The sequence below is a fragment of the Rutilus rutilus genome (assembly GCF_951802725.1).
Source record: "Rutilus rutilus genome assembly, chromosome: 7".
Taxonomy (NCBI): domain Eukaryota; kingdom Metazoa; phylum Chordata; class Actinopteri; order Cypriniformes; family Leuciscidae; genus Rutilus; species Rutilus rutilus.
Window position 1 is genome coordinate 35,956,744 of NC_140221.1, and position 26,210 is coordinate 35,982,953.

General features: G+C 37.6%; 1 protein-coding gene across 1 annotated transcript; it reads right to left on the bottom strand.

Moving 5' to 3' along the window:
• Positions 1-2,377: 2,377 nt before the first annotated feature.
• msna (moesin a) lies at positions 2,378-26,073 on the bottom strand. Its single transcript, XM_084414391.1, has 14 exons — positions 25,494-26,073; positions 15,401-15,484; positions 12,050-12,145; positions 11,198-11,320; positions 10,815-10,966; positions 9,517-9,600; positions 9,252-9,398; positions 7,768-7,864; positions 7,232-7,395; positions 6,201-6,331; positions 5,947-6,107; positions 5,047-5,139; positions 4,118-4,345; positions 2,378-3,858 (listed from the first exon to the last, which is right to left on the bottom strand). The coding sequence occupies exons 1-14, from the start codon at positions 25,503-25,505 to the stop codon at positions 3,694-3,696; spliced, it is 1,737 nt and encodes a 578-aa protein (XP_084270517.1). The 5' UTR covers positions 25,506-26,073; the 3' UTR covers positions 2,378-3,693.
• Between the last annotated feature and the right edge of the window lie 137 nt (positions 26,074-26,210).

Below are 26,210 nucleotides of genomic sequence, written 5' to 3' on the forward strand. Positions count from 1 at the left end.
AGTTTAACTTTAGTTAAGTTTAACTAAAGACCTTGCGTTCAGAATGCTTTTTATTATTATTTGTGTTTAATTATTCTGAATGAATCAGCCTCACTAGTGAGCAAGGTTAAAATGGCTGGTATAGTGGTGGTCTGTTTGGCATCTCCATGTGTTCGTTTTTGGTATTGCAGCTTGACTTGTAGTTATGTAGGCCTATATGATAGCATTATTTGCTGTTTCTGGATGTCCACATTTATCGCAATTACCTGTTTCGTGTTTCCATATTTTATATAAACTTTGATTTAGTGTTGTATGCCCAATTCACAATAATTTTTTCCCTTTTTGTGAAACAAATTACATGCTTTCTTTTGCAACAAAAAAAACAACAAAAAAAACACCCATGCATTTGCCCAGTTTTCTACCTTATACTGCCCCCTGCAGGCTTTTCACTATTTAATTTCTAATGAGCTCCCTAATCCCATGTCAATTTGTGAATAGATATATCAATCAATATATTAAACAGTATTGAACTGCATATGCTACCATGGGGAGTTTCATTTTCTATAGAATATTTGCGAATATGTAGTCCAAATTCCAACTTGTATGGTCCTATTCAATAATAATAAAAAGAATTTCTCAACAGTTTTCATCTTTTGTCTTTTCGTCTTAAAGGAGACATATCATGCTTTTAAATCGTTCCTTTTTACATATAAATCATACATTTGTAGTCTATATAAAGCGGAACTGCAATGCTTGGGTCTGAATTCCTCATTATTATAGCTCCACAGGCCCCTTTTCTACCCCTTTTCTGATGTGCGTCTCAGAGCAACTCGTTTTGGTGCGGTCTCTTTAAATACAATTGAGACACTTCATACCCCGCCCCCTCTCCAGGTTGCAGAGGTGACACTTGGTTCAACTCCACCCCGTTCGGCCATTTTTGTAGTTTGATAGCAGAGATACGATTATCTAGCGGCACAGAAAAAAATTATTCACACGTTATTAACAAAATATCAACAACGGAAGACTTGTCCAGCCAGCCTTACATGTTCGAGCCAGAGCCAGAGTCGGAGCGAGATGAAAATGAAGACGACGAACCTGCAGAACAACGTCTTCATATGGATGTATCGCAGTGGTGTTACTGTATTTACACATGAAACTTTGGTCTTCCGACCTTTTACCACCGTGTCTATTTATTTTTATTAATATGTGCGAGGGAGAGAGAGCAAGACAGCGTCTAGTTTGGAGATGGTGAAGTCTTGTTTACACTTTCGCCTGGCTCTGAAGAGAGAGAGTGCGCGACCGGTTCTCTCTCTCTGCTCGTTCTTTCAGTTAAACATGCACCCTGTCACAAGCGCGCCAGTTCATCTACATTAGACGGTGTAATGAAGCGTGTGGGTTACTACATTCAACAACCGAACATTTTAACTTACCCTCTTGTAACTTCTGCATCCTTTAGCTTGGACTACAAAATTGCAGCGAGAAATTAAAATGGCGGATTGCTCGAAGTGTTGGGCCGGAAGTCAATTTCCTTATTTGGCAGTTCCGCTGCAAATACTGTGACGTAATAGTTCAAAAAACGTCATAGAGAACAGAAAAATCAGAACAGGTTGAAAAATAGGACCAAAACAGAATATAAAGATATCAACGAAGCACCTGAAGAGAATAATTTCAACTTTTTTGTACTTCTAAACACTCCAAATATACAACAAAATGCATTTAAGGGCTAAAAAAGTGGATTTAGCATGATAGGTCCCCTTTAAAGCGGCGCTATGCAGTTTTGGCAATTTCTTCGCTGTTTTCTCGCTTTATGCTCGCAGGTTTCTCTATAGAGCTCCCCTACAGCTTCGGAATAGATATTTGGCAACACTGTCGTCAAAACTCGTTGTTGGTGGCTCGCCGGTCCAAAGTTGCAAGGGTGTTTTTTACGCTCACAGGCGCTGGGGGGTGCGAGAAGAACACCATTCAATCCGAAAAAAGTAATATAACCATTTCAATGACTCCGAAGTTGTTCAGTTAAGGTAAATTAAGCTAAAAACAAACAAACTGCATAGTTCCCCTTTAACCCGGACGTCGAGGTCATTTCCATTATTTGGGAAAAGCACGTAAAAGTCATGGCAGAAAGCAATGCATAAGGATGTAGTGTAACGACGCCCATTTCCAGGAATGCACTAATATTTTATTATTAAAATGTGAATTTTAATATTAATATTAAGGGGGGGGGGGGGGGGGGGGGGGGTTTACTCCTAACCATACCTTTAAGCTCACATGTATTTTCTGAATATATTATCATTGTTTAATAGAGATATTCCTCTATAATAATGTGCGCTGGCCATCACAAAACAGGTATCCCAAATGAGCCAGAAGAATGCTGCAAGAACAAAACTAGCCAGTGCATTGGTGACGTTTTTAATATTTTATTGACAGTTGCAATGGAAACATTTTAAGCAGCAAACTTTTCTGTGATTGGTTGACAAAAAAAAAAAAAAAAAAAAAAAACACCTGCAGCCTAAGGGTGAGAAATCACCCAGGTAACAAGAGAGTTGTATATGATAAGAACAAATTTCATATTTATCACGAGATCCATTTTATTGTATATCAAAACAATTTAGATTATCTAAGTGTAAGATCAGAATGAAGAATTCTTCCAAAGCAGCTGGGGACATGTCATATAGCTTCAGTGCAGCATATTGCCACATGAATACAACTAAAACTAATATAGACCTCAAAAACAACTAAGGCACTGCCTACAAGTGCAGTGCTGCTTAAAATGGTGTACACTCCGGGTAAATACTGTTCAGAAATAAAGGGGACAAAATAATCCCAGAAGATGCTTTTTAAGTGTCATTCTATTTAAGGATTCTTCAAAATAATACTGCGAAAAAATTCAAATGCCTCAAAACCAACAAAACAGTCTCTTTTATTTAAAAAAAGAAAAAGCTTAAAATAAGAATAGGATTAAAACCTAAACTAGAAATACAGTTTGATATTTTCTCTTTCTTTTCTCTTCAGTGAAAAGGCACAAACAGGGAGCGGCCACAAACCTGCAGCAGTGAGAAACTATAACTAAAGGAATTATCAACAGGGATCTCACTCACACTCACACACACACACATACACACACACACACACACACTTTTTGCTCTTGTGGGCTGCCGGTATTGGCAGAGTGGTTGATGGGGAGCAGGTAGCCATGATCGTAGGCATGTGTTTTAATCTATACTGTAGTTGTTTTATTAGAAAGGCACATAGATACAATGTTATAGCAATAGCTGGGCTATTGCACCATCACAATGGCACTGTGCAGTTTGATATCAACTCTACTGATCGGAATTACAGTCTTGGCACACTGACATGTCTCTCTGGAGTGCTTTCGGAGTTTATCATAACACTAGAAAAAAAACAATTCCTACTGAAATCCCGGTTTTACGGAATAAAAAACCTTTAGTTCGGTTATTCAGCAAACTGTTACTGTTTTCCAATATAAAAAAAGCTACATCTAGGTCAAAACACAAAGCAAAAAAATAAATCTCCCTTATCATAATGCAGTAACCCAAACAACACTCCTGAATTAAAGGGATTTTTGAATTGTGCAGCATTATTCTATATTTGGCATTATTTTCTCTTGGAGTGGTGAATTGTTGGTACTGTAGTTCCTCTGCAGGCATGACGCAAAAGGCAGGCTGAAGCTCCCCCTGTTGGCTGACTGTAGTACATTTACATGCACTCGAACTCGTCGATTCGCTGTTTGGTGTTTCCAGAGCGGATCTGACGAAGCGTCTTGTATTTGTCGCGTCCTGCTCGTACGTTCTCTGCGTGGATCATGTCGTTCTGGGTCTTCTTGGTGTCATCACGAGCGTTAGCAAGCTCAGAAGTAAGAGCCTGTGGAAAAAGGGAGACTTTTGAAAAAATGTTTTCGCTAGAAAGGAAATTTACTCTGCTAAAAGCCTTTATTGTATGCAGGCCACTTTTTACTGTAGTGAAAAAGTGCAGCTTGGACATTTTGCAAGAAAACTCCTTTTGTGCTCCTCACAAACGTCAAACCAGTTTGGAATGACATGAGGGTGAGTAAATGATGAAAGAAGTGTTATTTTTGTGTGAACTATCTATTTAAACAGTGTTTGTGAATTAGTTCTCTCACCAGCAGATGTTTCTGCACGCGTTCGTTCTTCTCAGCCTCCGTCATGCGCTCCTCCTCACTCCTGTCTTTATAAGCTGCTGCGGAGGTGAGTTCGGCGGAGGCCTCTGCACTGCTGTCATCCTCATCGTTGTCGTTTTCGCTGTGCACTGGCTCTTGGACATGGGTTGATATGACTTTGTTCTTCAGCTCCTCTTTAGTCTTCTCCAGGTCCTCCTGCACCTGAGCGGCCTGGTTAAGACACAGCACTACATTAACTCACAAAATTCGAACCATGATGTTATTTTTGGAAATGATCAATTAATTCTCAATTATATACAGAAAGCGATCAAAGAACGCCCCCGTTACAATCGCTGAAGCTGTAAGTCACAGCGCGAGTTTATCTGGACACTTGCCAAAACTCCCATTATGTAATCAATTATGCTGTTACACTGCACTACGAAGCTCCTACTGCATTTACATCGTGTTTGCATTATTTATGGTGAAAGCATTCGTGAGAGTGCAGAAATCCCATTGCAATGATGATATCACTGCATTCACGCGATTAACAGACTGTCATCTGCTCAATGCTCATCGATGCAACCTTTCATGTAATGGGAATAGATCTAAATATAATGCTATAATCAGCACTTTTTGACGATTCGGTAATCTCGACAGCTGTAATAGTAAAAAATGTATAGTAAAAGTATTCGAGAGGGTTCCACATGTAATACTGATTTCATATGCAAAAATGTCAGCCAATCACAGCAGTGGGCGTTTACACTTAAGTCTTACAGCAGACACGCCCCTTCAAACAGAGCGTTTTAAAACAGAGGGCTAATCATGACCCCTTTAATTTTTGTCCTAACATCAATGACTGTTAGTAATTTTCTGGATGGATGGACAGTAAGCGCACCGCTGTAAGGCGCCTGCTGACAATGAACCATGTTTACCTTCAGTTGCCACTCTGATGCTTCTTCCTCTTTCTTCTTTTTGGCATCTTCAAGCAAGGAGATCTTAGAGGTCAAATCTGCCAGTTCAGTGGCCTGTACACACACACACACAAATATATATTCTCAGGCCCTGTTTACACTAGAGCATTTTCGTTTTAACAGGGCGTTTTAAAATGAAAACGATCCTTGTCCATACTACACAACTGAAAACGCACGTCACATGACCATTCATGTGCACTGGGCATGCCGCGTGTCCAAGTGTCATCGATTGAAAACAGTTGTCGATTTCTCTAATAATAGCTTGCCTCTTGCGCAAGTAGGCAGCTGCAGTATTATAAAATGCACAAAGGCTGCTAAAAAGGACAACAAATTCAGCAAAGCTTGTAGTTCCGTCTCCATGTTATTGTTTACACGGTCGTTGAGGCAGGTCTGTTATTGTCGTCTTCCGGTAGCGTAATGGTCATATGATAGGGGCTTGATGAATCAGGGAAGCATACGCAATGATCCAGAAGACCTAAACAGTGAGCACATGTGGGCAGCCAAAGTTTCGACTGCTAAAACGAAGCGTTTTCAAAAGTCTACGTTTTTGAGGGTCGAAAACTCCAGAGTAGTGTGGACGCCAGGCGTAGGTAAAGTTATGCGTTTTAAAACGAAAAAGCACTAGTGTAAACAGATCCTCAGAGTTGCATGGGAACAGATATAACTGTGGGTGTCCTGCACTCTGTGGTTGGATGAAGTTTGGTTCTCATGGAAACTTCAGAATTGTAGTTTGGTTACCGTGGTTACAACTGTAACCGACTGCATGGGTTGTGTAGGTGATATTGTGAGGTTGTCATGGTGACTAGAATTGTGCTGCCATGGTGGCTGGCAGTGTGTAGCTTGGTTGACACGGTAACTGACCAGATGCTCCTGGTTCTTCATCTGACTCTCAGATTGCTGCAGCAGAGTGGTTTTGGCCTCCTCTGCCAGACGGCGCTCTCGTTCCAGGCGCTCGGCCTCCTCCTGAGCGCGTTTACGCTCCTGATCCAACTCCAGCGCCCTGCGGGTCTGCTCCTCCAGCTCTGCACACACACACACACACACAATAATAAGGGGTTATTGATCATTAATGAATAAATGAAAGATTAGAAACAGCTAATTTCACTCCATCTCACCATGCTGAGCTTTTTTCGTCTGTTCCTCTATCACTTTCAGTCTCTCCATCAGCTCTTCTTTTTCTTTTTCAATCTTTTCCTTCTCCTTTTCAGCCTGCTCTCTCTTCTTACGTTCATCTTCCAACAAGGCCCTGCAACATTAGTGTGTGAGAGAGAGAGAGAGAGAGAGAGAGAGAGAGAGAGAGAGAGAGAGAGAGAGAGAGAGAGAGAGAGAGAGAGAAAAAAAAAAACACACAAACAGACAGATGCATAAGAAGAGGAATGTGTGATGAACTAATCAAAGAATGTTGGTAACCAAACAGTTCATGGTAGCCATTGACTTCCACAGTAGAAAAAAATAAAATAAAATACTATGGAAGTCAATGCCTACTGTCAACTGTTTGGTTACCAACATTCTTCTAAATATCTTCTTTTGTGTTCAACAGAAGAAAGAAACTCATACAGGTTTGGAACAACTTGACATTTTCATTTTTGTGTGAACTATGCCTTTAAAAGGCTGTCAGGGATTTATGTTTTTTTTTTTCTTATTTATGTTTATTTATTTATTTATTCATTCATTCATTTACATTTTATTATTACTATTCTAAGCAAATGCTATGTAACACCCTTTAATTTATAACAAAAGAAAACTAAAAAAAAACTAAATAAATAGTTTGTGAACAAGGAATTTGTGTTAATTTAGTCAATCAAATCAATATAGTTCAACAAGAAAATGTATAAATGTCTAAACATTTTAATAAAAAAAAATATGACTTAATTCAGTCAAGAATGACACAGAGTTTGTGAATCAATCAGTTGAATCAATGATCCAGTTACTTATGATAGGAAAAAGCACATTAACTGGTTGCCACCTATTGGTGTAATAATGTAACATACAGAGAGAGTCACTGAATGAATCAGTGGACACATCTGAAATTCTTTCGTTGAGCAGAATCAAAATATTTGAGTCACTGGAAAGAATCCAAAGGATCACTGAAATGATCACAATCCAGATCAAAATCACAGCCTCTGTCTCTCCTTTTTCCTCTCACCTTTCCATCTTCTTGTGGTTTTTCTCCTCCTTGGCCTGTGCCTTCATCTGCTGGACCTCGATGGTGTCAGGTTTACGGCGTCTCATATAAAGCTCATGGTTCCCCATGCACAGAGCCAGAATCCTCTTATTAATGCGTAAACGCTGGGCATAGAACACAAAGTCCTGTGGGGAAAAAGAGAAAACATTATATACCTACTTCCTATGTCTTAAAATGCTGCACACATAAAAAGCTCCCCAAGTTTAGGAACAGAGCCAAAGAAAGCTACAGGAAATACTGAAGAATGAAATAAAAAGGAGACATGTTCACATCTAATCTCTTATTTGTATCCGTGATTGTGTAACAGAGAAACGTGCAGCTTCAATGGAAAGTCTTTGGTGTATACTGTGATTTCACCATCCTCAAATCTCTCATGAAACATTACAACACTTCACTGCTTTTCAGCAGCAGCGTTGATATTGTCTAAACCCTGTTTGCAGATAAATTGGACAGAAACTGTGATAAATCAGACCGCAGGAAAATCATGTTTGACATACCGGGGCTTTTTTATCAATGGGTTTGATGACAAACTTCTTATCGTTGAAAGAAATGTTCCTGATCTCACTCCAGGGGAAACCAATTTTAGGTGTCATCCTGGAAAGAGAGAAGAGGTGAGTCAATTTTTTGGCACAGTAATACATATCACTTTCCATAAATAGGGTACAAGATGCCAGAAATATTTCTTTTTTTTTCTTTTTTTTAAACAAATGGTCAGTGAAAGCAAGCGCTAAACTAAAACAATGGATGTCAAGCTCAAGAGGACAAAGTAAACATTATGCGGCTCATTTTATTTGTTATCGACTGTACTTTTTGCTGAACATGTCCATGTAAATAAAATATGGAAAATATCTAATACAATGCAGTTTAAAACTGTAACTTGTGTGATTTTGTAATAAGCATTACACATTTTTTTTTAAATTATTGGTGGTGGTTTAGGAGATTCCCCCTTTATATGTAAAGCGCTTTGAGTACCCAGAAAAGCACTATATAAAATATAACAAATGATTAATTAATAATTAAATGATATGTTTACAATTAAATCATTGACACTACTGTTCAAAGTTTTGGGGTCTGTTAGATTTGTTGGTAACTTTACAATAAGGTATCATTTGTTAACATTAGTTAATGTATTAACTAACATGAACTAACAATGAGCAATACATTTATTACAGTATTTATTAATCTTTGTTAATGTTAGTTAATTTAAAAAAAATGAAGCCGTTTATTGTTTATGTCAGTTCATAGCGCATTCATGTTGAATACAACTTTTTATTTTAATAATGTATTAATAAATGTAAAAATTAACAGTGACTAAGATTAATAAATTCTGTGGAGAGATTGTTCATTCTTAGTTCATGTTAGCTAAAGTAATTAACTAATGCTAACTAATGAAACCTTATTGTGAAGTGTTATTGATTTTTGAAAGTCTGCATGATTAAAAATATATTATTGTGAAATGTTACAATTTTAAATAATTATGTTCTATTTGAATATATTTTAAAACGTAACTTATTCCTGTGATCAAAGCTGAATTTTCAGCATCATTACTTCAGTCTTCAGTGTCACATTATCCTTCAGAAATCATTATAATAAGCTGATTTGATGCTCAAGAAACATTTATTATCTATGTATAAAATTGTTGTTCTGCTTAAAATAGACAAATTAAATAAGTTCATATAACTCTTACTTTTGACCAATTTAATGCATTCTCTTGTGAATAAAAGTATTAATTTCTTTAGAAAAACTACCCCAAACTTCTACATACATATTTTCTGCAGCATTTATTTTAATATAATTTGTTACAATATAATGTCTTTACTGTCACTTTTGTTCAAATCGAATGCACCTTTGCTGAATAAAAGTATTAATTTCTTTAAAAAACGTACTAAACTTTTATATTGCAGCGCATTTTTTTACCAAATATATTTTTGACACGTTTCAAAGCCGTTCATTTGTTTATGCATGTTAAATGTATCAGTACTTGTCAGTCTGCTCGTAGATGTTGAGTCCCAGGGCGTCCACGCCCAGCCACAGCTCTGATCCTTTCTTATTCTTAATACTGAAGTAATTCACACCGTACATCTCCAGATCCTGAGCTATCTTCAGATACTCCATCATCGAGTCCTCTCTGAAACACACGCACAGATACACATTATCACTCTGTCTGGTGTGTGTGAGATTGACAGGGTCACTGCAGTCAGCGATAAAACAGAAAAAAAAGCAAGAGCGCATTCCATTGGTTGTACCTCAACATGCCCTTGTGCTCCTCGTGCCAGACCTGAATTCTTTCCTCCCATTGCTCCTTATTCAGCTTGTGCTGTTCCAGAACTCTGTAGGGAAAAGATTACACACACATGCTCACATTTACAATCTCAAACATGTTCTTAACATGTTCTTTGGCTGACACTTTCTAACCAAAACATTAAGGACTGAGTGATATACCTTATCAAGTTATACGCCATATTGAATTTAACACAGATTAAAACAAAGCTGTGAGGGATAGATGTACAGTCTTTACACTGACTGGCACACACTGTATAAAGGTCCTAGATTTTCACAACTGACAACTTTAAAAACTGTTTCGCTGAGTTTTTGTCAGCTGAAAGTTTTTTTTTTGTTGCAACAGCTGAACAATTGGATTGTTGTTAAACAACAGTACAATACATCGAACGCACTGTACTCTATCCTTCACGGCATTGTTTTCATTCCTGTCAAAAATTAAATATGACACTACTCTGAATATGTCTATTGCTTCAAGGCTTCATCTTTCTTGATTCTTTCAAGACTATGGCCATTTTTTAAATACATTTTCTCACAGAAAAACTTTTATCACTGTAAAGTGACGTCACTGACAAAAGTTATCCGTGCACAATGAAACAAATAATTAACAATTAATTGCCAGCTATCTTCATTACAGATTTTAGTTATTGCAGCCCTAGTACAAATAAGTTATTATACATCACTCTTGGTGCATTTCAATAAATTGGTGAATAAAAGTTTAAAATATTTCACAGCAATATTGCACTATTTATTTAGTAAATGAGATCTGTTGAATGTGTCTTTAAGATATCCTTCATTTATTGACTACGTGACTGACAGGTTTTGAAATTTGAAAACACCCATTATACAGAATGCTTGAAGATTAAAGTCTTTCATTTTAATATTCTTAATATTTTCATTTTACTTGACTACACTGACAGTATTGAATGAGAACTGAACTGAGCTGGATGAAGACATCACCGTTTCCTCCAGAGCTGCTTTATAGCGGGATTGAACATTTCATAATTGATGAACAGTTATTGAACATTGATGTCTATTGCCATTTGTAAATATTGTACAGTTTATCATACTGTCAATATAATACAGTTCAAAGCTTTATTGATTCCTATTATTAAATAATTTCATGCTTAGTGATGCTTTGGAGAAACACTCATACACCTCATAAGAAAACAGATCAGAATACGCCTTCTGTCAATCATCTGTGCTTCGCCACTCTGGTCAAGCACCAGTCGCCACTGGTACTAAAACATCTGTGTATACACACCTCTGTGGGAGCAGTTTCTCACTGGACAGGTATCCAGGATTGTGAAGATCTTTGTTGTAGTCAGCGTATTTGGCCTGCACTGCATAAGACGCCAGCAACACCGCAGTCTCCGGGGGGCAGTAGATATCATCGTTCAGGATCCCCTCTTTCACCTTAAACAAACCAACAACGGGAATGAATGCTTTAATGTTGGCCTATACTGCAAGTAGATCTGCCGGTACAATACCGTCATTGACAACCAGATTGAGCAATATCACACTATCACTTTACAAGACCCAGCATTCATTTCCATCCACTCTAATTGACATGCATTCTGTGTCATATGTTTAACCTTCCCTAGACAGTACAGATATGTATAGAGACATGCATGCACACACACACACCTGAAGGAAGAAGAGTCTTTGAGTCGCCTCTTGAATCAGCTCCTCAGAAACGTCTTCAGGGTAAAACTTTCCTCTGAATTTAAACAGCAAAGGACTCTCCTTGCGGACGTCTTGAGCTGTAACCTAGACAACAAGGAATAAACAAGAATCACTTTTGGTCTAACAGTCATTTAATAAAATTCAGGTAATAAAATTCAGGTGGAATAATGACACTTTCTTTGATGCACACGGTGTAAAATGATTGAGATATGCATTACTAAGAAAATTGGAATTCTGAAAGGCTGACAACCGCAGGTTTCACTCGAAAGTAATCAGCGAAATTGACAGCAACATTACTGATGAAAGTGACAGTTGACTTTTTTTGTCAATGATAATGAAGATGAGAATTTAACTTTTTTTTTTTTTATTAAAATGTAATTACATTTTAATTAAAGCATGCATTTGTGAATAACAATGGTCTACACGTAAGCCGTATCTAAAACACATTAACATCCTTCAGAAAGCCTATTATATACTGCATTTTATGAGCTAATGGAAACAGCAAGCACACATGTTGTAATTTGTTAATGTTGATAAATGTTGAAGATGGTTAAAACATTTTTTGGAAAGTTTGGCTTACACTGACACATTTTCAAAATGTATGCACATTATGATCAACCTAAATGTTATTTTTGTTGACTAAACTTAAAATCAAATCAGAGTAAAATTGACAAATGAAAATTACACAAAGAAATCCGGACATTTTTATAAAAAAAACTTTTTTTAAACATGACAAAAAAAAAATATAGATGTATAAAATGAACCCTGGTGCTAATGGGACACTAAAAAGCAGCTATATGCATAAACACATACCTTCTTGTTGAGTTTAAGCCAGGTGGAAAAGCCTTTGGTGTCCTGGTATTGCAGTCCAAAAAACCACACCTCCCTTAATCCAATGGTTTTCACAACCTATAAAACAGACACATTAAATGAATGACTGAATGAATGAATGAATGAGGCATTTATATAGTGCTTTTCATATGTACTCCTGTACAACCAAAGTGCTTTACAATCATGTCGGGGTCTCTCCTCAACCACCACCAGTGTGCAGCATCCACATGGATGATGCGACGGCAGCCACAGAACAATGGCGCCAGTGCGCTCACCACCACACCAGCTATAGGTGGAGAGGAGAGGGAGTGATAGAGCCAATTCAATGGATGGAGATTATTAGGAGGCCATGATTGGCAAGGGCCATTGGAGGGAATGTGGCCAGGACACCGGGGGTTATACCCCTACTCTTTACGAGAAGTGCCATGGGATTTTTAATGACCACAGAGAGTAAGGACCTTGGTTTAACGTCTCATCCGAAGGACGGTGCTCTAGTGTCCCCATCACTCTACTGGGGCGTTAGGACCCACACAGACCACAGGGTGAGCGCCCCCTGCTGGCCTCACTAACACCTCTTCCAGCAGCAACCTAGTTTTTTCAAGAGGTCTCCCATCCAGGTACTGACCAGACTCAATGCTGCTTAGCTTCAGTGGGCAATAGCATAAAATAAATAAAATAGCATTTTTGCACAACCATAGTATGTGCATCCACTCAAAGATTTTATAAGTTAATAGGATGTGGAGAAGAGAAGACCGGTTTATCTTGCTTTCTGTAATAGAAAGACCTGAAAAAGGCTACATTCACACTCAGTTTTTGGGATTGACAACCGCATTTACTTACAGGTGTGAGTCTCGAAATGTCCATTTCAAACAGCATCTTGCAGTAGCATCTCGAATACTGTCTGTATGAACGTGTAACGGGAATAAAGCCTGCGTTCTCTTGCCATTAACCATAGCGACAATGACCTAAGTAATATCAAAGATAGTGACGTCCTTAAACTGAAAAGTCTTTTCACTTTTGATATTTCATACGTCAAACCTTCATTGTCTGAAAGCAGCTTTTATATCAGGCTGGAGAGTGAAGCATTTGAGTTGAGCTTAAACAAAACTGGCGGGAGCAGAACAGTGTCTGGATCTAAAACTTTCAGATGACACACAGCTCATTTCTCCATCTCTGTAAGTTACCGGAAGCAAAACCACATAAGAAAACCAGCAACACACATTGTGCAGCGCAGTTCACACGGCGCAGTTCTTGCACAGTTCACACGGCGCAAGTTTCACGAGAATGTGGTAGTGAGAATTGAAAACTTAAAAGGTGGGAGTTCAATTGTAAAATGCAGTTGTCATGTAAATAACTGAACTGTGTGTGAACACAACCATATCCAGGACTCAAATACAGGACTGTCAACTGTATTCTGCTGATGAGTGAATGTGGCCAAACAGCCTCAAATTCCCCTTCATGGACATCGAAAAAGGGGAAAAACAGCAGGGGCAGGACGATATAAGATTGTGTGTGTGTGGGGAGGGGACTAGTTTCACAATCCTTAAAGTTGTCATGAAATACTTTGTTAGCACACATTACTAGTCTTGTGGTGAACAGTCTGCTTCCGCTGAGAGATGTAGAGGAGGTGCACTGTAATAAAACCGTTTCACTTGTAAAGTAAAGTTAGTTGCAACTTCCAGTTCACATGGAGTTAAACTTTAATAACGTATCAGATTAAACCTTCAGTAAGAACCACCAGCACCTCCAGGAGGCAAAATGTTCAGGAGGCCAAATAATCACTGCCATGTGTATTAAGCTTTAAAGCAGGAGTTAGATGCTCAAGAGATGCTATGAATGTGATGACATATGCACAAAAGACACGGTTATTTCCGGTCAAGAGGGTGTGTGAGACAGAGCAATGGAAAATATGAGGTGCTGGCTTACTACTGGACCGATCAAACTGTATTGTGTCTGAAAAGTATGCAAGTTAAACAGAGACAGAGAAAGAAAGAGAATGAGAGATGACAGTGATGAGTAAATGTGGAGAAAGAGAAAATAATGGAGGAGGCAGCTGTGTATGATTTGCAAACAAAAATGACGCTTCTTTCTGTCCCTTTTGAATATAAAGTCATGCTGTCTGCACTGCTGGATGGTTAGTAGCGGAAAGTTGGATTCACATTCACTTGTATTAAAAACAACCACACACTAAAGTACCACATAGACTAGGGATTTTTTTTAAATCTACTTTGCAGGATATTTGCCGAATTACTAGTATAAGTAATTCTGCAGTGAAAGTTTAATCTCAATTTCTTATCAGTGTTCTGACTGACCGATAAGATGTTGCTTTCAACACTCATTCACTTTTTGGATGAAATGGCGATTTTGGCGACATAATAATGTAAATACATACAATAAAAGTATTAATTCCTTTAAATGAAAAACCTTACTGACCCCAAACTTTTGAATGGCAGCATACAGTCAGCCTTAAGAGAATGTAAACAGATGGGACAAATTATTAGATGTATGTAAAAATATTGAATTAAATACTTGGCCGAACACTAAAATGTAATTGAGAAACTAAAAAAAATAATTGAAATACACTTGAAGGCCATTGCTGTCATTTTTATTTATCGATTTTTTTCAACATTTAATTAATAAAAAAAATTGTTGTGCTGTGGCATGAAAGATGATTTTCAGTGGTACTGGAATTGACTTCTAAAGATTTGTTATGTCAACCTGAGTCCTTCTAATCCCAAACTGAAGACTAAATCCTGCTAAAAAAAAAAAAAAAAAAAAAATAGGACTCAACAACCTACACAACTGCCTGAAGCAGTGTGTGTGTGTGTGTGTGTGTGTGTGTGTGTGTGTGTGTGTGTGTGTGTGTGTGTGTGTGTGTGAGAGAGAAGGGATTGATTGAGAGAGAGAGCGAGAGAGCGAGAGAGAGAGCGAGAGAGAGAGAGAGAAATTAAAGGTTGCTGAGGAACAAAGCTGCCCATTATCAAGTTTAAGAAAGAATGACTTCATGGATGTGATGAACAGAGTGACTAAGAGTGAGGAAGAAGGGATTGCACAGAATTGCAGCCTGAGGAAGAAGCAGAATCAGAAAGAGGAAGGGTGGAGGAAGGAAGAATTCCCTCACAAAAAGGATTCTTCTCTGACACTGTCTTAACCTAGTTTCCACTTTCCACTGCCAGTAATTTGTCTGTTCAAAACTGAATGTGTAATATTCACAGACATTTAATGTACAATTATGATGAGCAAGATTTTGAACCAATGAGATCTCAATGTGGACAGAGCTACCAAGAAAGAAATTCTAAAAAGAAAAAGTACCAAGTTTACACACACACACACCTGGTCAAATAACTGTTTCCCTGTAGTGCTGGGTTGGATGGCAAACTCCAGCTCGGCATCCATCGTAGTCACACGAACACTGATCTGAAAATATATATATACACATATATTAATGAATGGAGACAGAAAGACAGATTTTTGATCAAGTGAATGCAGTATTTATTGTGCATAAGAGAGGAGACTTCTTATCTAAAAACCTCATTTAACAGTAGTGTATAATAAAATAAAAATGCATTCAATATGTTCAAACAAAAATAAAAGTTTATTCCCCACAAAACTACAATTGTTTAATTGATTCCCATTTAATGTGAAAGCATGAGCAATGAAAATAATTACATCCCTCTTTTTAATAGACAGCTTAAACATCTTTAATAGCTAGAAAAAGCTTGAATGCTTATCACAGAGTACTCTAAAAGAGGCATTATGTGTCTGTGTGTCCTTAGATGTATGCCAGTGTGCATGTTTGTGTGTATAATGAGATGACTCCAGGGGACTCCAACTCCTGTGAGGACTTCAGGTGACGCAAACACTGAATCAACATGCACCAATTCTAAATGTTTCTATAATCATTTGTTAACAACATGTATTTATTTCAATGAGCTCATTAATTCTGTCTTAAATTAATACGCTGTTAGTTAACTGCGTGATTTGTATATGTACATTTCTGAAATAAATAACTTGGACACAGTCACCTCTGATAGCAGATCACTCTACATTGCAATGCAGACACATGTATCTTCTGTAAAGCTGTTTTGAAACGATATGTATTGTGAAAAGAGCTGAATTGTGAATCAAATGTAAATTGCATAAAAACTGTGAGTGTGTGTGTGTGTGTGTGTGTGCGTGCAAATCTGTGCTTTAAAGTGTGGTTTGCTATTTTAAAATGATTGATTGAGCTCTGGATGTCTAGATAAGATAAAAACAATAGAAGGAAACAGAATGGAAAAAGATATCCCTCCCTTTCTTCTCTCTCTCTCTCCCCCCCTTTCTTCGTCTCTCTCACCCCATCTCCACCTCTACCCCACAGGATGCAGATGACCACACCTCCAGTAACCATGGACACGCATTAAGCAATGCGCCTCACTTCTTCTCACTATACAATAACAACCAATCAGAGCACACCTCTTGTTAATAACATCAGTCAGAGGAATCATTCTCAGTACAATGCAGCTTCTGTCTAATTCACTATTATCCTAAGAAAGTCAGCCAATTGTTTTTGTTTTTATTTCACTCTTAACTACTTTTCTGTGAAAATGTCTATGAAATATGGACACCTGTGAAAAAAAACAATAATAGAACAAATAGGTCAATATACCTCTCTATACATCTATATATATTTCAGTCTGATTGATGTGGTTCACATAAAGCTCTTCTACTGGACTAAAGACTTTTAACCGGCTTTGACAGTGTGTGCAAGGGATAAATAGCTTAATTTAGGCACAGCTCAGCCGTAATATCCTGCTTTATCTAGCAGCTGTCTGTGAGCCAGACCTGTTCCTGTGCTGAGACTCTTTAAGCACAACATGCATTTGCACATCAATGAAGCCAAACGGCATTGATTCTTGTGCGTCCTGTATACGATCATGACAAAGAAAGGCTCAAGTGAGATTTGATAGCTATGGCAGAGACCAGTATTTTCATGTGAAAAATGGCATAAATTAGTCTGTACTATGTGACATCAAAAAGAATATAGCGGCCCAAGTGTCTTACTTCACAATTCTTTCACAGATAAAACTGAAGCACCACGCCGAATTCAATTTTGGCTTCTGCAAATTATAAAGCCTGTCTTTCTTTATTTGATTCACAAAACTAATAATTTTGACATTCTCAATCACCACTGAGGCAGACCAAAGTTTCTAACTTTTTGTCATCCTAACAACATACAGTGCAATGCGTAATGAGGTGCAGCAGAGCAGCAATTTGGCCATATCTATAATTATATGCTCCCTCTCAATATCAATGGTGTTTATTGCCTGCTTTACGCCAACATATTCCTTTACTAACTTCCCAAATATCCAGAAAGCCCCTAATTCCTTCATATCCACACCATTCCTCATATCTACATACTTAACTATGGACACTAATCTTTGAAGCTGTATTTCTACACACGACTTTATATTCACATTTCCTTATCTTGTCATATCCACACACTAAGCTGGTATCGCTATTAAATGTCAGATGTTTTGGTGCTTCAGAATATTATATCTGACCATTAGTCATTCAGAAAAAAATTGTGAAACAAGAGCAAGTTGTGAAACCGCATGTTCGTTAAGCGTGTCCTGTCCGAGTTTGCATTATCAGAATGGTAACTATCGGGCACTCTAGGAATGACTTTAGTATGAGGCGATTCATTTGATTTTCACATTTGTGTGTGTGTGTGTGTGAGAATCCTAGTTCTGCTGTTTCACAGGCTTACATCAGCCAGTTGGAACAAAAAGAGAACAAGCAGAGCTTTCCCAACGACTGTATGACTTTTCTGCTCTTTCCTCTTCCACTCCTCTCTGGGTCTGGGAGAGAGTTCATTTCATAAACATAAGCCTCTCTACATAACACATATCTTTCTCCCTCTTTCTCTATCTCACTCTTGCTCTCTGTCATTAATGGTAAGTTTTTTTTGTGTGTGTGTGTGTGTGTGTGTGTGTGTGTGTGTGTGTGTGTGTGTGTGTGTGTCACTAAGTGTGAAACGGTATATTGGTCGGTTAATGGACTCTCTTAATCATGAGGTGGATTCACAGGATAAAAATAGTTCATGGCTTCATGAAACGGGAACTAAAATACGTAGTTCTGCCTGGTCAGGGTGTGTGTGTGATGGGTGTGGTCTTCACAGTGGACCCGCCAGGGGTTCTATTCTTAACACCCTGCCTTTACTCAGACGCCCTCATATACACAGAACAATAATACTCACACTTACCCAAAGAACCAATAAAGAATAGGCTAAATATAGTATTTGCACTTGTAAAATAAAGTAAACATAGCTCTGTTCCAAAAAAATTATCCAAGATGGTTAGCGAGATGAGAGAAATGTAGATTTAAAAAAAACACTTCATTCATTATTACATTAATTGCTGAAAAATATAGAAGACATTGTTAGAATTATTTTCCCCAATATTTGCGTGCTGCTATGTATATGATTTATGCTTATTAGAGTATAAGGTTATAACAGTATAGAGTGCAACAGTCAGGTTCCAAAAATAAAAATCCCATTTATTTTCTCCAAAGGGGACTTTATTTTGAACGATAGCGTGTACATTTTTAAAATCAGATAGTTTATGCTTTAGTTAAAGCCATCAGCCTGAATTATTGCAAGTTATTTTTCAAATATTGTGTTTAACAGTGGAATTCCTAGAGAAAAACTACATTACCCCTGATTCTGTGAAAAATGCTCTGCAATGACCGTTCACTCCCAAGAAGCAAACTGAATGATGAACAGTTAGGTTCCCATATTCTCCTTAACTACTTAAATATTTGTATGCATATTTTACAATAAACAGTCAACATCTTAAATAAATAGTTTTATATTTATCCATAATTTTTATCTCGATTATATCAGTTGCAGTGTTTCTCTGGATTGTAGTTTTCTCTCTCATTAACAGCCTGAATTACATGTCTGATAAAAAAAATTAAAAATTTGCTTTAAATCAAAGTTTGTAATGCTTATAGTTGGTTAGTTCAGTTCATGGCTTATAGCTTTAGACTTTTTAAAAATCCCTGTGGGAAAAATACTTCCAGAACCAAACGTAGACAGGCACTGTTGCATTCTTTTGAGCAGCGCGTTATCTGTGACATGCGGAGTTGTAACTATAATTAGAGGGTTTCAAAATGTGAGGATTCAATTCAGTTAGGATGCTGCTATCTTAAGGTAGCAGCCTATGCAGTAGACAGCAAGGCTGCTCACTATGGGGTTGGGATCAGTTAAATGTGCATGTTACTTTGGCAAGTAGCAAAAATGCTAATCGTGAGCTACGGCAATGACAGAGTCAAAAATTGGCAAACAATGACTCGTATTTCTCAAACAAACACCAATATCAATTAGCAAGCCCACACTCTGACTGAATCCTACAAAAACACTTGAAATCAGAACAAGCCAGGAAATCTAATTACTCCACTGAAAAGACTATTAGAGCAAATATTTGAACTAACTGGCACAAGTTCATAGACAAATCCAATACAGAAAATCAGCACAAGTTTCACAGTGTTTTTATCCCATTTACACACACAGTCTGTAGGCCTGAATATGCACTCAAACAGGGACAAAATGGCTGCTGTTTCTATCAGGCAGATGAGGGGAGATAAAAAGCTAATAGACTCTCTGTATATTTGTGTTTATTCTACCGTTACCCTCAGTTAACTGACACCACTAACTAACTTGGTGGTGAAAGTCAAACTCTGTTTTTCTCCCTCCATCTCCAGCCTTATGCGAAGATAATGACTCTACAATACTTCCCCCACAAAAATACTGAGACTGCAGAATCTGAGTGCATCTTTGGTTAATCCTCATCTGACCTTGTATAGGCTATTTAATGCACATCTGCCCACACGTTTGTCCACGGTTAAAATGGAAAAGTGTTCAATGAAGACATCAATAACAGGCTGTCGATAATTAGCTTAACTGTCTTGTGTCAGCATAAACAACATTTATGCAAATAGTAGAAATGAAAAAATAATCATTAAAAAGGAACTATTCCGAACTTCCATACTGCAGAGAACAGAAATATTCACAAGCATCTTGTTACTGCAGTGCAGGGTCAAATCTCCCTCTTGAAATCCGATTTACAGACACACTGCTATGCATTTACACAAACATATTATTATCAGGAACTTCCAATGCAGATGTTCCAATGCTGAAATAAAATAGAAACACACACAGCCTTAGGTGGACTGTTTCAACCCACGTTTTGGTCAAATATGGGCAAACCCAACCATTACATTTTTTTTATTAATTCCGAATTCATTCAAGCCCAATAGTTGGGGTTTGTCCATATTTTACCCAAACATGGGTTGAAACAACCCAGCAATTTTTAGAATGTGGATATGAATTTGAAATCAAAATGAGTCTCCATTTTAACAATGGGCTATCTCACAAAAACACATTTAAATAGAAGACACTCCAGCTGATTAAACAATCGAGGTCCTTAACTCTACACCAAAGGCTTCTGTCGGTAAATGAATACAGCTCATTTACTCTGAAGTGGAAGTTCTTCAAAAATAAAATGCTGAGAAAAACTGACACCAGTATTTTGCATTTCCATAATAGTCCTATACAAAACATCTTGCTCAAAGCTTTTCATGTGACAGTTCAAAACCACTTGCAAATTTACTTAACTATTAATTCAACAATCTATTTGTATTGCTTTTGCTTTACTTTAAACACATACAGTTCGACTCACATTAGGTTTGAAGTGAGATGTCGTTCAATGCTGCAGTTTTCCTCCATCGAGATGTGAACTGTTCAACAAATTCTAGAACTTTCCCCTCAAACCCCCCTGGAGCTTTACCTTATTAAAGATCATTAATCTGAGTGAGAGTGTGTGTGTGTGTGTGTGTGTGTGTGTGTGTGTGTGTGTGTATGCGTGTGTGTGTTTGCAGTTAATCCATCCACTTTGCACATACCAGAGACCTCCAACCCCCTTCTGACTTCATGATTTGGTCATTTAAAATGGTATGGTCAAGAATATTTTTAAGCAGTACATGTAAGAAAATAATGCTCAAGTCAATAGGTTACAATTGAGACATTATTGACTGTAATACTAATTTCAGAAGGGTATGGATCATCTCTATGGTTCTAAATCAGATAGAGGACTTATGGTCTGGACATTAGACTCCCTTTTAGTGCATACCAAAACATATTTGTGTACTTTTATCAACAGAATTAAACCTAAACTTCAATAGGATGGCAAAGACGATATGAACAAGTACGATCCAGAAAATATGCACTAAAAATATGCAGAAGTTCAAAAGTTTGAGGTCAGTAAGATTTTTGTAAAGTAACTAGGCTAATACTTTTATTCCGCAAGGATGTTTTTTATTTTTCATAAGTGACGATAAAGACATTTAAAATGTTAGAAAAGATTTCTTTTTCAAATAAATGCTGTTCTTTTGAACGTTCTATCCATCAAAGGAGGCTTTAAAAAAAAATCCTAACAGTTTCCATAAAAATATTGAACAAAACAACTGTTTTCAAAATTGATAATTATAACTTATCTTTCTTAAGCACCAAAACGCATATTATAAGGATTTCATGTGACACTAAAGACGCTGTTGAAAATGTTGCTATGCCATCAAAGGAATATATTACAATAGAAAACAGTTATTTTAAATTTAATAACATTTCACATTATTACTGTTTTACTGTATTTTTGATCAAATAAATGCAGCCTTGATGAACAAGACTTTTTTTTTTAAATCATACCAACCCCAACTTTTTAAAATGGTAATGTAAACTTCTGATTCAAATAACAGATCTGGCTATAAATTTACACAAAACTGTTTAAAAAAATAATAAGTCCCTCAAAACTGTTAAAAAAAATTATAAGTCCCTCACTTATCGCCTGCACACTCCTTGTGACCTGAACCTACGGAGGTCACAAAACTCCCACTCATTACACTGAGAGGAACTGATGACTGGAGATAGATGCATATGAGTGAAGGGAGAGAGAGAGAGAGAGGAGTGTGTTGATTCAAAAAAGAGGCCATTTTAGTATATTAGCTGTGATACACAGCTGCATTCTGGGCAACAGAAATCTGTAGCGGAAAAGGGGCCCATGCTCCCTACACAAAGCTGTGTGTGTGAGGGTGTATGTGCACGCACGCCGTAGTTCTGTGAAACTCCAAATAAGGTACTGTGCGGCAGCGTCAAGCCTAGCTGGCCCCGAACAGGAAACGTTCAGACAGGAAGTGATGTAAGCACAGTCTAAGCACAGAAACCTTGAGTCATTATCGGAAAGAGACACTTGGACTTGGCAGGAGCCTAAAACAACGGCCCAAAAAAGTTCTGCCTCATTTTGCAGTCCAATATGATTCTATATGCATATCCAAAAACCTCTAAAAATGTATCCGACGTCCCCAATGACAAGGAGAAACACATTTACCCATACTAGACTGATTTCCGTTCTCATAAAAATCCATCTATTCCAGAAAATAGTATTTAGTCTGCAGTAGTCTGCCACACAACTACACTGACACTCTTCATTATAGTGTCATGTCCCTAGCCTGTTCTTTCAGCCTGAACCCCTCTGATATTACATCCGGTTAGCGTCTATATTCACACCCTACTGAGTTTCCCTTCACTCCGAACATGACAGATAAAAAAGGAAACTAACTATAAGCTACAGACTACATGTGTAAGGATGTGATTGAGCTATTTTAAGAAAACAATCTTTAAATTAAATTGAGTTTAACCACAATATCAGCACTCAAATTACTAATAACTTGCATTAAATTAACAAACATTATTTCTTACAGTATATAATGTCTACAATGCTTCACACGCATTAACGTCTCATGAATCTTTAATTCATACATTCTCATGTATTAACTATTAATCTGTTGAGCAATATATACCCCCAGTTTCACAGACAAGGCTTAGGCCTTTAGTATTCCATACTAAAATGCATGTTTGAGCAGTTTTAACCGAAAGCAACTTGCACAGACATATCTTAAATTATGTCAGTGCCATTGTATTGTCTCAAGATGGACACCAGTAATGTCTTTTTTTTTTCCTAAGGAACATTTATAAAAGCTACTTAAATGTCCTAATTGAACTAAGGCTAATCCTGGCTTAAACTAAGCCCTGTCTGTAAAAACACGCCATAACACTATATAATAACCTTCATCAATTATCTAATGTTTTAATCATTGAAACACCCAAAAAGGGCCAAGAATCTAATTCTGTTTAAATTCATTAGCCTGATTAAAAAGATTATTGTTGCCATTTGGGCATTTATGTGGTACTTTTCAAAAAATACTATGGTACAACCCCAAGACCATAGCACATGTCCATGGTACTTTTTTGACAGAGGTTATTTTGAATATTTGTAATGTATGATTCATGCAATACTAGTCTATAACTAACTACTGACACTCAAACACTGAAATATATTTCACGGAGGGGAAAATTTCTAAATGCTAAAAACTTAGGCTACTTAAAGATGTGTTTCTATCCTACTGCTGGTATGTGGTCTTAAATAAAATCTTTACCTAAACAATGATTCATTAATTGTGAGGTGTAACCCAAAGAAAGGGACTCTAGCCAAAAAGGGCAAAAAGTTTTCTTCTCTATTTGAGTGAGCACCACGCCTTGGCATGGAAAATTGTCTAAGATTGCGCCATGAGCTCGTGTGGTCCTCCCTAGTGACAGACGAGCTCCAAAAATGCCAGACCAGCCACATGCCTCATATTTCTAGTCCCAAATCACTTATCAAGCAGATAAAAAAATGTGCCCTTACATGGCAGGACAGAGGCTTTAATATCACCATGAACTGATTTTCTGAATTCACCATGAATTCTGATTATTTTTTTTATGGAATATTTCAGTATTTTTTATAAATGATTTATCCATGCACATCATTTTTTAAATTCACGTGCCCTCATATTCTTTAATCAAAATAATTTGCCCTCTCTCACGCAGCGACATCTCTTCTCTTCTTTGATGACGTGTTTATTGGTGCGAGGCAACTTGTCAATCACATGAGATCGCTTCAATATCAAACTACAACGTCTCAACGATCCAGTCAATCATTTTTTAAAACGACCGTTTCACGTCGACTTTAAAATGACATCCTGTCCTGGTCTTATACCGGTAAACACGTCATCAGAGAAGAGATTAAGTTTTGAGGGGTAAATTATTCACATTAAATATTACGAGGGCAAATGAATAAATAAATAAATAAAAAGAATTATGTGCACGGATAAATCATGTATTTATAATAAATACTGCAAAATTGTCCATTTTGATTCCATGATTTAATTTAAAATAAAGTCAACATGTGAATCGGTTTAACTGTTCTCATTCAGTTCGGTTTTCTTTCATGCTTGACTGGTTCTAGACAACAGAACAATATAGGCCAACAAATACTTGGTTTAACCTCGTGCTTACGGTTAAAGAACAAATCATAAATGACCACAGAAATTAATTAAACTTTTTTTTGATCATTTAAGTCTGGCCCTTCGTTGGACTGAACCTTCCCTGAACGAGTCATTGTTTCCAGTTTTAAATAAAGTATATCTGTTTTGTTATCATTTTTAGATGAAATACTTAATGGACCTTTAATCTCTTTCCTGCATCTCTTATTAGATGTGTAACAGTTAGACACTCAAACGTTAATAAAACATAATACGACTTCAAGGAATCGGTTAAACTTTGTAATAGTCGTAACACAAAAGACGTTCTTGTTGCCACCTACTGGCGTAATGAAGCATCTTAAATAGTCAGTGAACGAATCTGAAAAATCTTTCGGTCTATGAATGCATTCAAAAGATTCGATTGACTGAGATATGAATCAAAATCCTCATCACCGCTGGACGCGGTCTATTCAAAGCAACTTTGATGGAAAGCCAATCGGATTGGGGGAGAGAGGAGGGAGGGAGAGAGGGGGTTACAGGTTGTCACCGAGTAACGGTTCAGCCCCTATACAACACAAAACGCCACTGCTAATTAGAAGTCTGTTAGAATAAAATGGTTTAGAAAAAAAACAAAACATGCTAACTTCACCGGTCTAGACGATTTCTTATAAAATGCAACGTACAGCTAAAGTATTAGAGAAACCGCCTTTTCGATTTGTAACACAGCAATTTATTCTTCAGTGCGCTCGGATCGGATGAACGACCGTCATTGTCCAAATGATAAATTCTTGCCATAAATAGTGCACGGCGTATGGCCTAGTGTTCAGCCGCGGGAACCGGCTGACAATAAAGCCTGCAAGAGAAAGACCATCCTCGCCCCTTTCGAGCGCCTACGCGTCGCTACTCGCTACTGTCTCCCGTTTCACCGAAAATGCGCAGCTTTTATAAAAACACTGTGAAATCTCATCTTCTCAGTTTTGTTTGCTACAGTACGAACTCAAAACAATGGCTTCCATTTGTCATGAATACTCACCGTTTTCGGCATTTTGTCTGTTTTTTTGTTTGTCTCTTCTCTCGCGGATGTGTCACAAACTGAACTGATAAAATGAAGTCAGCAAAAAGCCAAACTTTTTCCCATCGGCTGATGTCCACGCGTAAGTCGAGTGAACAACCGTCACCGCCCGTGTGGAAAAGCTTCTCTTGAAATCCGTTCCAGATCCCGAAGACAAAGTTACACTTTTCACTGCGTCTTTGTCGCTCAGAGAAGTAACTGTGGTGGTGGTCCTAGAGTCGATTTCCTGCTAACGGAACTGAGTTTTGAAAACCACACCCAGCCCAGCCGCTGAAGGCACAGCAAAGCGCGTTTGACTAAACTCCGCCCGGATTCGCACAGGCCCCGTTATACGAGATACACGCTCACGCTGCTGCTTTGTGTGAGAGAGAGAGAGAGAGAGAGAGAGAGAGAGAGACGCCAGGGCTCGAACGCGCGCGCTCTGGGAATGCGAGGTGGGGGTATCCCACACAATTCCAACACTGACGTAATTTTCCCCAGAAATTCCAAGCTCGTCTTGGCTTCCTCTGTTGAATGGCAGAGTTTGGTACGGGAAATGTGTTTCACTTGCGGAACAGTTAGACTTTATATGGAGAAAGGACTTCATCGTGCTTTGATCGTCCCCCCCCCTAAAGAAGTGAGACTCTTCGTGAACAACATTCACTTTCTTATATATATATATATATATATATATATATA

What these genes read in the sequence shown, in the direction of transcription:
- msna (XM_084414391.1), bottom strand. An exon ending in GGCTTAAACTCAACAAGAAG is followed by an intron (nt 11,321 to 12,049) that starts GTATGTGTTTAT and finishes CTTGTTGTCTAG; the next exon opens with GTTACAGCTCAAGACGTCCG. An exon ending in GAGCACAAGGGCATGTTGAG is followed by an intron (nt 9,399 to 9,516) that starts GTACAACCAATG and finishes CGTGTGTTTCAG; the next exon opens with AGAGGACTCGATGATGGAGT.